The sequence below is a fragment of the Somniosus microcephalus genome, chromosome 18 (genome assembly GCF_052327205.1).
Source record: "Somniosus microcephalus isolate GS21.2 chromosome 18, FLI_Smic_1.0, whole genome shotgun sequence".
Taxonomy (NCBI): Eukaryota; Metazoa; Chordata; class Chondrichthyes; order Squaliformes; family Somniosidae; genus Somniosus; species Somniosus microcephalus.
Window position 1 is genome coordinate 64,877,841 of NC_141004.1, and position 12,988 is coordinate 64,890,828.

General features: G+C 43.6%; 1 protein-coding gene across 6 annotated transcripts in view; it reads right to left on the reverse strand.

The window, feature by feature from the left end:
• Positions 1–12,988, reverse strand: part of LOC147105333 (transcriptional enhancer factor TEF-5-like) — a 644,902-nt gene that overhangs the window by 60,317 nt on the left and 571,597 nt on the right. For 3 of the 6 annotated variants that reach the window (XM_086011602.1, XM_086011601.1, XM_086011600.1), the window contains one exon: positions 4,264–4,275. The exons of the other annotated variants lie outside the window; for them this stretch is intronic. In XM_086011602.1, coding sequence (XP_085867728.1) covers positions 4,264–4,275 — 12 coding nt within the window. The remainder of the gene's footprint in view (positions 1–4,263; positions 4,276–12,988) is intronic. 6 annotated transcript variants of the gene reach the window in all.

The window sequence follows — 12,988 nt, forward strand, 5'->3', positions numbered from 1 at the left end:
AGGACTAGACAGACTAGATGCTGGAAGGATGTTCCCGATGGTCGGGGAGTCCAGAACCAGGGGTCACAGTCTAAGGATAAGGGGTAAGCCATTTAGACAGAGATGAGGAGGAATTTCTTCACCCAGAGAGCGGTGACCTGTGGAATTCTCTACCAAAGAAGGCAGTAGAGGCCAATTCATTAAATATATTCAAGAAGGAATTGGATATATTTCTTAAGGCTAAGGGGATCAAGGGATATGGGGAGAAAGCAGGGACCGGGTACTGAATTTGGACGATCAGCCATGATCTCATTGAATGGCGGAGCAGGCTCGAGGGGCCGAATGGCCTACTCCTGCTACTATCTTCTATGTTTCTATGTTTCTATTAGGCATGGTTAACTATTTAGCCAAGTTTGCCCCGAGCCTCTCCGAAATCAACGCACCCATGCGTCAGTTGCTCAAACAATCCAATGAGTTCCTGTGGGACAAACAACATGACAGCATTTCAGAAAATGAAAGACCTAATCACCAGAGAACCAGGACCGGTTCTTGCCTACTTCGACCCCAACAAAGAGCTCAGACTACAAGTGGACGCATCAAAGTACAGACTAGGTGCAGTATTACTGCAAGAAGGAAAGCCCATCGGCTACGCTTCCAGATCTCTCACAGACAGTGAAATCAACTATGCTCAAATCGAGTAAGAGCTATATGCAATTCTGTTTGGATGTATGCGTTTCCACCAGTACGTCTATGGCCGACAGGTCATTGTGGAATTCGACCACAAGCCCCTCGAGTCAATCATGAGGAAACCACTAGCCGCAGCCCCACCAAGGCTACAGAGAATGATCCTTCAGCTACAGAAGTACGACTTCACAATCATTCACCGTCCAGGCAAAGACATTCCTGTCGCAGACACGCTCTCCAGAAAGTCTCTTAGCTACCAGGACAGCAGCCTCAGTGAAGGCATGGATGTGCAGGTGCACATGGTGTACAACAGCTTACCTGTGAGTGACTCAAAACTGAAGGAGATCCGAGCAGAAACAGAGAAAGATGCACAACTCAAACTGCTGAGCAAAGTCATACATGAAGGATGGCCTGAGGAAAGGAGGAAATGCCCACAGAGCATATCTGAATTCTGGAACCACAGAGACAAACTGTCACAAATCAACGGAATTGTCTTCAAAGGGGAGAAAATCATCATTCCTACCAGTCTCAGAGAAGAGATGTTGACAAAAATTCATGTTGGACATATGGGCATGGAAAAATGCAAACAAAGAGCACGTGACATTATGTTTTGGCCCGGAATGTGCAAACACATTGAGGACATTGTCGGAAAATGTTCCATTTGTCTAGAACGCCGCCCATCAAATGTCAAAGAGCCCATGATACCTCACCGTATCCCAAACAGGCCCTGGCAGGTCGTGGCAACGGATCTGTTCACATGGAACAACGTCAGCTGCAAGCAAGTGCATGCAAAACGTGTACAGAGACAGCAACACCAAAAGAGATACTATGACAGGTCAGCTAGACTACTGCCACCGCTGCACAATGGAGAATCCGTCAGAATCCAGGAGCATGACTACTGGAAGCCAGCAGTCGTCATCCAGCCAGCTGACACTGAGCGATCGTATCACGTCCGCACCCCAGAAGGACAGGTGTACCGCCGCAATCGCAGGCACCTCCTGAACACCAAGGAACAACACCGTCATTCCGACGAGAGGTCAAGCCTAGAGTTGTCCTTGACTTGTGAACTGTCAAAGGGTGTAGGCGGATCGCTGCCCTAAAAAAAACTGTACATCGTTATTGAAACGTTGAGATGTTTTCAGTGCTAGTTAAACGTTGAGTTTACTTATATGTTGATGCTACTGAGAACATTATGTAGAAGAAAGGTTCAAAAGTAATGCATAACATTTTTCTTTTAAAAGGGGATGTAACATTTGCATGTTGAATTGTCATTGGCCCGCAGGCATCTGTAAGGAATACCTATTATATTCACGTGATCACATGCTGAGTTGTCATTGGCCTGCAGGCATCTGTAAGGACTGCTATTGTTTAGAAGACCCAGGGTCCTGACTCCATCTTGTCTACACGGTGCTGTACTGCTGAGAGTCAGATCAGACCTGATGCTTCATTAAAAGAGTTTAAAGTATAATACTCTGTTGTCCTGCAATTTATTTGTTTTGTACAAAGTGTGCAAAACAAGACAAGTACCAGTGTGATACTTTCTGTTTCCCAATCCAACCACCCTAATGGCTTCTCTAAACAAGATTGCTTCTTTAGGGTCAATTCCACGCTCTTCAATAAGGCTAACTTTAGCAGCAAGTGAAAAGCAATTCATAGGACTTGCTACAAGGTTCTGTATTAAAAGGGAAAATCAGTAACAATGGCATTATTGTAATTGGTAATTTTGAAGGTTGGGGCATATGATGTCTGTCCTCTATTAGAACCAGAGCTTTAAGTGTTGTGTTACATTCGTACTCTAGTGAGAGGTAATGGTTTTATCAGATCAATTTAAAGGAACAAAGTACTGCTTTAAGCAGAAAATGCAAACTCTAGATTTGGATTTTAATAAATTGAAACATGAAGGCCTCTCTCTTTGACTGATTATCAACTAACCTGCCCCAGCTGGGGAGGAATTCTTATAACTCAAAGCAACCTCAAAGGTAATTAATTATCACTAATGACTAACTAGAATCTCCGCAGGGAGGCAGTGGATTAGAAGGAAATGTATACATTAAAGGCAGTTGTGGAATCAATTCTCTTTAATTCTACTTGCACAAGTGTAAAGGAACTGGTGACTGTGGCTCTCCACAGCCAGGGAAAAGGTACTCGCAACTGAAGATCAATACAATTAGGTGATTGCCAGCTGGGATCATTCAATCACCATGTGGATGTTAAGAGGGTGGGATTGTTGGAGGGAAGATCTGAATTGAAAAGTAACACACAATGGCAGAATATATGGCTTCACTGAAACAGAGGGTAAGTGAACTATTTTAGTCTTTTCCATTTAAAAAGTTGTTCTAATTGATGAAAAAGTCCTTTTGAAGATAATCCTCTTAACAAAATCTTTACATTCCTATATAAAGTATTACAGGAGCCTGTAGGATCCAAATTGTAAAGTAGCCTGTTGTCCATGACCCACAAATCTGAAGTGATACTCTGGCTTTATACCTCCTAATAATATATTTAAATTCCTTTAACAGTCTGCTTGCACTTCCCTAATTCTCCACTGTCTGTCCCAGCAATATTCTCTCTACTGAAAAAAGAGACACTTTCTGGGAAGCAAGTTCTCATTAGATAATCTAATAATCTTTCTGGTTTTAAATGATTCCAGGAATTTTGCCTGCACTCTGAAGTCCATAAATTGTACTGATTAACCTCTGGGTAAAAGAACTTCCTCAATTGTCTTTTGCTACCTTGAACCTGTGTCCTTTTGTACTCCTGCCACGGTTTAAAGTAACGTATTCTGCCTTTACCTTTTCTACACCCAATTAATGTCATTTCTCATTGCCACCTCCTCCCCAAATACCAAGTGATGTATCCTCGGAAATTGGCTAAAGATCCTCCATTACTGCCACCAAGTGGAGATTCTATTACAGACCATTCGCCACTAGCCCTACTGGACATGGAGTTTTTACTGCCCCGGCATTGATTTGGTTTGAGACCAATGCTCCTCCGTGACTTTCACTTTTTTAAAGTTGGGGAAATAAAATTAAAAATGGAACAGTCCTTCTACTGACAAACATAGCATAAAGTAAACAGACAAGGCCATAAGAATTACCTCTTCCAGCCCAGGTTAGATTTAAAGCTATTCTTGAACATGCTAACTGCTCATAAGCAACTTAAGCCAAATGGAGGACATTGTCTTTTTCAATCCTATTAGGGATTGTTCGTATGGAACTTTTGAGTTTTGCATCCAATCTTAAATAAATTGGACTATTTGGCTCTGGACCAATCTGGTCGTCATTTGCAACTATGAAGTGGTCAGTCCAATTAGACTATAATGAAGCACTGGGAGCAGCTACAAGTCTAGACTTTGAGTCAAGTAGCTGATGACTTGAGTCTAGATAAAAGCCCATTAAATGGGAGTACATTTGAGGAAGTAACTCTCTAGGCTGGAGTTTGGAGCCAGATAAACTGGTCAGTAAAAGTCTCCAACATACTTTGCAAATGGCTTGGTCTTAGAAGCAGTCTTAGAAACACCCTGGGCAGGAGAGGTTTAAAAAAATATCATGCACAAACATGCACACACACATGAACAATATAATTCATTAAGATACTTACCACATTCATTGCCTGGATTCAAGAAAAGCACATCATTAATGGGATTGAACACAGTTTTCATTCAGTTAATCACAACAGTCAAACCTGCCCAGGTCACCTTGGGGAGTTGGTCAAATGAGCTCAAGCGGTTGCTTTGCACTGTACTCAAAGTGGGCCTGTACCATAATCGAGCAGCCACCTACTAACCTAGCACTAGCCCTGGTCTTAATGACTGGTTTAAGAGTAAATGATGCTTGTATCCAGATTAAACTGAAGCTCTGATTTGTTTTTATGCTTGGTTTAGGGTAGCAATTCATACTTATTTGGATCCAATAGATATTTACCTGAAAAAAGAATGATGCCTCATTTAGTGAAGACTTTGTCTTTTACATCAGTCAATGACTGACTGCTCCCGCCCCTGCTAATCCTTAGTCCCGAGTATTCCCATATTTAGACAATGGCTTGCCAAAAATCTTGAACTCCTGGGTAATAAGTAACGTCCTGCCCCAAAAGGACAAGGTACCACAGGATGTTGGGCCTCAGTAAGAAGGAATAATCCAATAATATTTTATTGCTTTTTAAAAGATTCAATGACTGATAAACAAAATCTCAATGTTCTGAACTATATGCTGGGGCAGTGATTCCTCCCCAAACGCGTGAGTACAGAAGGGGTACTCGCGCGTCTGGCCGGAGGAAATGCCGGTTTTCAGCATGCACAGCGCATGCGCTGAAAACCGGCATTTCCTCTCCTCTCACCCAAGAGTTGAAGAGGCTAGCGCGTGTGCTGTAGGGGGCAGCGCGTGCATCTTGGATTTCCTCTGTTTTGGGGAATTTGCGCATGTCTAAAGGCCTCCGGTCTTTACGCTTGTAAAAAGCACACGTAAGTATTTATTTTTACAGGTAAGTGGTGTTTTAGTGCAATTTAGAATTTTTTTCCACAGGTTTATTATTTTAAAGAATCTACAATAAGGTAAGTTTAGTTTTAGACCCTTTTTATTAAAAATTTATTTTTTTCAAAAAAAAAATTGTTTAAATTATTTTTTTAAACTTATTTATACTTAATTTAATTGGGATGTTTTTTAAAATTTTATTTAAAGTTTAAGTAGTGTTTTGGGGTGCAGTATTTCTCATGAGTTTGACAGTTCTTACACTCAAACTTATGAATGAAGTTTCCCCTCCCCTGATTGGCTGAACAGTGCTCACCTGATCCCAGCCAGCACATCGCACTAACTACGCCGCTGGGTCAGGTTAGCACAGCGCGCCGACATCAGAACCGGGCCACTGAAAGGAAATCCACTGCGGGCCAGGTTTCAGATGTCTGCGCGCCGGGTAAGTGCACATCGGGGGCTTGCACGCGTGGCAAGCCCCCGACACCAAGTTCTGGGCCGCTGTATTAAAAGGAGTCACTTTTTTAATCCTGTAGTGCATTTGTGGTAGAATGACTTTGCTATCGAGTCTTCTGCTGAATGTATAATTAACTACTTTACTTTTTATTAAAGTGATAGTGTGTGTAGTGTTTTTGCACGAGCTGTTCGTGACCTCCTTGTTGGTGTACTCTTTTGATTGGACCAAAAACAAATTATCTGTAAATTAAACAAACTTCAAATGGAACTTAAACAAATCAAATTAAAATCGTGTTGTCCGAATTTATTATGCACTCCAGTTCCTTGTTGGTGTAAGGCCTGAAGAGAGGTGAAGTGACCCACTGATTCAAAAGGTCCACAGCACATCGTTCGGAGGACTGAGACCTCAACTAGTGATGTGACCTTTTTAAGGAATGGCTCCATGTTTAAAGGTGAACATTTCTAAGCAGGTTTCACTGGACAGACAAAACAAAATGCAATCAATGGTGGTGAGAATTTTTGTTTTATACATGCATTTTATATATATCTTTGGGAATCCCATTAATTCTATTCAAATGGTTTCTTTAAAAAAAAAACTAGACTAGGGTTGAGTGGAAAATTCAAAGCGGGGAGCTGGTCAGAGCAGGTAGTAACTGGTCTGAAGTGGGGATGGACTTGCTCTTGGAAGTGTAGCCACGCCTACCTCGCCGTCGTTTCTTGCTGTTCCATTCTGAGCCCAAGGACCAACTGTGTGCCTAGTACAATACTTGGTGAAAAGCAGAGATGATCTCACTTGGCTCTTATGTTCCTGGTCTTGTGGACCCTTCTCTTCATTCTGAGCCTCTGTTTGGCATCAGAGTCCTACAGACCTGCGTTTTGATGCTTGCCAACAGGACACTGGCGTGCTGGCACTGCGCGTGCTACGCTAGAGATAACTCCTCATACTTGGGTTAAGCAGCCTCCTTAGTAATATGGAGGTAGCAGCTAGTTTGAAAGTGGAATGCTGTAAAGATACAAATTGCTCTTTTTATAACTGGAATTGGTTTCATTTCTGGTTAATGAAAATGTTAATTGGACTAATTACAAAATCAATTGTAAAATGGTGCAAATTCCAGTGAGATTACTTGGTTTAATTAAAATGAGGGAACTTGCATTAATATAGCGCCTTTATCTCCAAGCATTGAGCAATTGCTTTTTAAGTACAGCCACTGTTGTGTAGGTGAGCATAGCAACTATTTTATACACCGCAACATCCCACAAACTGATGAATAATCGACGTGTCTGATCAGGAAAGAACAGTTGATGACCAGGAGAACTCCCTGATCTTCAAATAATGTTACGTGGCGTCCACTTGAACCTCTCTAGCAGGGAAATGATTGGCTTAGTTTAACATCGTCTCATCTGAAGGATGTTTCCCCCCAATGATGCAGAATCCCATCTGTAATGAACTGAAGGGTCAGTGTAGATTATGTGCTCCAGTCTCTGAGGCTTGAAACCACCACCTTCTGACTTGGTGGTAAGGCTGCTATCAAGCTGTGAACACTGGGTACAGCTGCTGAGCAAGTAAAGGGACCGTGGTCCCATCACATCGACGTTGTAACCAAGAAGGCATGCCAACGCCTGTTCTTCCTCAGGAGACTGAAGAAATTTGGAATGGCCCCCCAGATTCTCACCAACTTCTACCGGTGCACCATCGAGAGTATCCTGTCCGGCTGCATCACTACCTGGTATGGCAACTGCACCGCCACAGACCGCAAGGCTCTACAGATGGTGGTGAAAGCTGCACAACATACTATAGGAATTAAACTACCTGCTGTCCAGAATATCTACCCCGAGAGGTGCCGGGGGAAGACCCTGAGAATCATTAAAGACGCGAGCCACCCCATCCACAACCTCTTCGCCCTGCTCCCGTCCGGTAAGAGATATCGAAGCATACGGTCTCGTACCAGCAGGTTTCGAAACAGCTTCTACCCCCAGGCCATAAGACTCATGAACAAATAATTTATTATTATTTATTACTGTTTTATTTATTAATACTGTATTTCTATTAGTATTTTTATCATTGTTATGGTGTATTTATTCCAATGTTGGGAGGACTCGTAAGAATCAACATTTCATAGTGCAGTGTACATGTCTGCTGCATATATGACAAATAAAATTGAATTGATTCTGGGAGCTGATGACTTGCTTTCATACAGGTCTCACTGCATCCACAGTGGGGGAAATAAGGGAGTTGTTCAACTTTGTAGGGTATTCCAATCCTCTTCAATTCAAGGGGCTGTTAATGTTAATGGGTCGCTATAGGTAAGGGAGGACGGCAAATGTTTCCACCTAATGTACAGTAACTTGCTTTACTGCTCGTTCCAGCCTAGAATACTTCCAGCATCTCCTTCCCACCCTGCCGAGGATGAATCATCTGAACTAATGGAAGCAGTAGTTTTGGAGCCTGCACAAAACTCTCCTGGGCCTCCTGGGCCACCCGTGACCAATCTTTGGCTGCATCACTGGCTTTTACACTGCTCGAGTTATGAGGGGTGGGAGTTGCCCACAAGGGATGTAAGCTAATGTGGCTTTGGTTTGGTTGCCCTGTCGCGCTCCGATGCTTCTCTAACCTGGGTTTCCGCCAGTGATGGTGCCAACATTCACCACTGGGCTGAAAAGACCAAGGCAAATAAAAGCAGGGGGAAATTAATTTGTGGTGAGCACTTAATTTTTTTTTGGACTGGGTCCTAATTCCGACACTCCAACGTCTTGAAGAGCAAGATGTAATTTTTTTTTCTCCTCATTAATATTCTCACGGGATGATGCTCGTCATCGATATTTTGAATATCACAATCAACCAGCTCCTGAGGTTGTGGCCACACGTCCTGACTGCATTGCCCTGTGTAGTCATGCAACTCCGGACATTGGTGTGGGTGATCCGGCATTCTCTCGAGACTTGTGACATACGCTGGACCGGGGGTGTGCAGGCCTTTTGTCTTTGTGGGCCACGTAGGTTCATACCATGGAGCCATTAGGGCCATATATAAAATGTATATCCATTAAGATCAGCCATGATCTCATTGAATGGCGCAGCAGGCTCGAAGGGCCGAATGGCCTATTCCTGCTCCTATTTCTTATATATTCCCATTAATCTGCATATGTATATTTCAAGTTACTGTTAGACCGATCAGATTTCAATTCAACAGAATACCCAGCCTCTGACCTGCTTATGTGGCTGGTCCATTTAAGTTTCTGATCGATGGGACCCCCAGGATGTTGATGGGTGGGGGTGGGGAGACTACAATGGTAGTGCCATTGAATGTCGGTGGAGAGGTGGCTAGGCTTTCTCTGTCTATGCGACTAACATAGATGCATTTAAGGGGAAGCTAGATAAGTATATGAGGGAGAAAGGAATAGAAGGATATACTGATAGGGTGAGATGAAGTAAGGTGAGAGTAGGCTCGTGTTGAGCATAAACCCCGGCACAGACCAGTTGGGCTGAACGGCCTGTTTCTGTGCTAGAATTATATAGAAATGCCATGTAATATTGGACTAGGGAAAGGCTAAGTTGCGCATTATAATGGGGCACTTGCACAAACAGCCTGATTTGAAGCCTCTCGGTGGATGTGTGGCCAAGGAAGCCCAGCTGCTACTGTGCTGTTTTTGGAAGTTTCCCACCACTCCCGAAACACAGGCTGTCATGTCTTGTGCAGCTAATCTCCGAGCTGGTATCGGCCTGTCAAGGTAGTTCCTTGTAAGGCAAATATTGCCCATTCAACGTTGCAGTGTATTTATTGAAACAAGTGCAGTTTTTTGTTTATATAAGATAAAATTACGGGCCAAATAAATCATGGGCAGCTGTGCCAAGGTTTGTAAAACGAACTCGGATTTAGCACTTTGAATTGGATGATGCTTTAACCCTTTGGGTGCCTTCGCTTTGAGTGATGGGAGTCTTGGTGCAGCAAGAATTTGTGGAGCCGGGTCTCTGTGATTCACTGCAGATCAGATGGCACCTGTTGTAGTATACTGCAAGCAGTTGCATTCTTATTTAAACAGTGATCTAACGCGCTGTTTATAATGGGTATATGTTTACGCGCTGTTTATAATGGGTATATGTTTACGCGCTGATTATAATGGGTATATGTTTACGCACTGTTTATAATGGGTATATGTTTACGCGCTGATTATAATGGGTATATGTTTACGCGCTGATTATAATGGGTATATGTTTACGCGCTGTTTATAATGGGTATATGTTTACGCGCTGATTATAATGGGTATATGTTTACGCGCTGTTTATAATGGATATATATTTACGCTCTGATTATAATGGGTATATGTTTACGCACTGTTTATAATGGGTATATGTTTACGCACTGTTTATAATGGGTATATGTTTACGCACTGTTTATAATGGGTATATGTTTACGCGCTGTTTATAATGGGTATATGTTTACGTGCTGATTATAATGGGTATATGTTTACTCCTAGGATAACCAGGACACCGCAGGGTCCGGGCGTCCAAACTGTAACCCACGGGTTATCTGCAGGCCCCGCGCCCTGGGAATCCAGTCCTATTTCAGCTTGCTTTTCTTCTTTGCCTTATTTAAATTGTGTGGGCTCGACGATTTGGAAAGCGAGACTTTGAGTTGCTGAATTGAAATCTGAACACACACGTCTGTTAGTATCAGTGACTTGAAATATACACATATGCAGATTAATGGGAATATACAAGGGTGGTGAACAGAGCAGCAGGCTCGCACGACTGCCCCACTGGAGGCCCGGTGAGAGTTTAATTCCCAGGCTTCATTTCCATGTTGGATGTACAACTCCCACCCCAATCCGACAGGACTCTGCTTCCTGACCAGTGAGCGGGATTTCAGGCTGCTGCTGGGGACAGGAGGGAATGGTCCCCGGCGCTAAGGTAAGTGGTCCTTGGGGTGGGGAGGGGAGGGGGAGGAGAAAGAGGGCGGTCCAGAGGGAATGGTCCCCGGCACTAAGGTAAGTGGTCCAGGGGTGAGGTGGGGGAGGAGAAAGAGGGGGGGGGTGGGGTTCCAGAGGGAATGGCAGGATGGGGAAGGTAGCCTGGAGCAGGGAAGGCTCAAGGTGTCCTTGTGGGTCCCAGAGGATCTCCTAGCCCACAAGGAAACCATAAAAAATGAATTGTCTATTTTCCCGGGCCTCTTGTGGCTCTGCTCCTGCTCACTGCCAGGCTTTGCTGGTGGGTCCGGAGTTACTTGCAGAATCCATCAGGACTCTCAATTGCCTCATACGACTATTTGACCCAGCTTACCTGTAGCAGGTGCCTGTCCCGGATCCAAAAACTGCGCTGTTAAAATGGCAGGAACAGAGCAAGAAGCCCACAGCCTTCATTTTAACCCATTGGGCGGGCAGGATTATAATCTGGTCTGAAAAGCCTGCACACCCCCCCCGCACACTGCCCCCCCTACACCCAATATGTTTCAAATCTCCCGAGACGATGCTGCATTGTCCCACACCAACTTCCAAGGGTGCAGGAAAGGCTCCTTGGTGGAGCTGGGATGGTGGAGCCGGGAGCTTTGGTTCCAATTTCAGGAGCTGGTGCAGGTGAACTGGGATCCTCCAGGGTAGACCAGTGACTTTTATGATCACCATGACACTTGTACGATATTTGAAAAGTAAAAATTGTGGATGGGATGATCTCTAAATTCTAAAAGGTTAAACCCACTGCCTACTCGTATCCATTTGCTTGATACCATCCTGCCTGACTTTCTTCTGGAAATGTCCAAATTTGAAAGGAATGCAAGTTTTGGGAGAGTGGGAAATGAATCAAAATGGCAGGGCCTCATTGCAGCTTAGTGTCCTGTTTTAAACCATTTTTAAAAAGTGAATAATAGACACATGCAGTTGATTACATCCTGAATGTTGAGTGAAGCGTTGGAGATTTATTGCTCGTATGCACCTGGCGATGACCTTGCAGCCTTCGAGCCATTCCAGAAGTTTAAGTTATGCTGTGAAGTTGATGTGGGGTGGGGGGGGGTTTATTTCAAGCTACAGCCCCTTCATCATCTTGATGGCACCTCTCACTGTCTGCTCCGTGCATCTAAAGTCTTGGTGCAAGTTGCTGTCCACACAGGATCAATGACTCTGACCTAAGCCATGATGAGTATTTTAATGTTCAAAGTAGTATTAAAAGGGTGGGGTGCTAACTGTCTGTCCTTGTACCACCTCAGCTTTGATGGTGGGTGGGAAGTGTGAATGTAAATTTGTAATTACGTCGATCTGCTCAACTGTTGGTGTGTCTCACAGAATAGCTGGAGAACTAATTTTATAAATAAATCTAATTGAGTAAAAGTGAATTTGGGAGATTTAGTACAGCATTGTCAAACTCCACAAGGAATTCAACACCTTTTTATAGCATTCTATTGGACAGCCATCTGTGTCTGCTTTTTGTGTGTGTTTATTACTGCGTCTATTTATTTACTTTATCTGCAGCAGTGATCTGTCGGCAGGGTAGTCTAGACAGAGACATTAAAGGATGCTAGAATAGGAGAGTCAGGGGGCATTAGAGGATGGGATTTCTCCTCCTCTACAAATAGAACAGATCCGATATAAATATTTTCCTTTGGGTAGATGAATAAACCTTGCCAGAATTTAGGGCAGAGGGTCCCTGAGGGAGTTGATATTTTCAGGAAATTCCTTTTTTCTTTTCACCCCACACAGAAATGCTCGCAAGCTGCTAGTGGAACGCATTTAGAGGGCAACTGCCTGCAATTAGCAAAACGGTTCAGCAATGCAGACAGTCCAGGTATGCTGATGTGGGTGCGGGGAGAACTTATTTCCTCTTTCCACCACCACCCCCCCCCCCCCTCCTCAAATTTGAGACCAGCCTAGATTTGAGATAACATTGATTTTATATCTGATGATTTCTGTACTATTTGTAGAGAAGGGTAATAAATCCCATCCTTTAAGAACCCTGACTCTCTCCTCTTGCATTTCCTAATGTCTCTCGTCTCGTCTACACTAGCTGACAGATCACTCCTTGGGTTTTTTTTTAAGTCCTGCCTAATATCTATTTTTGTTTTGCCTTGGTCCTACTCTAGTTTAATTTGAAGCAGTAATGGGCTACCTTATCCATTTAATATCTAGTGTTCCCTACCCCACCACCCTTGCTTTCTTCCTAGGTTATGCACCTGGAGCTTCTCTAGTGTTTGCAGATCGCTCATCCCCTTTTACATTTGGAATTGTTCTCTGCACCCCTTCCAATGCCTGGACCACTTTGTGGTATCGTGACCAGAATAAATGCAGCATCCCTGCTCTGACCAGTGTCTAACCTATGGAGTCCACTCTACAGGTGTGACAAAATATCCCAGCACTATATTTATTTCTAACATTGTGTCACCACATTGTCCAGACATTAAAAACAAAGAGTCTGCCATCTG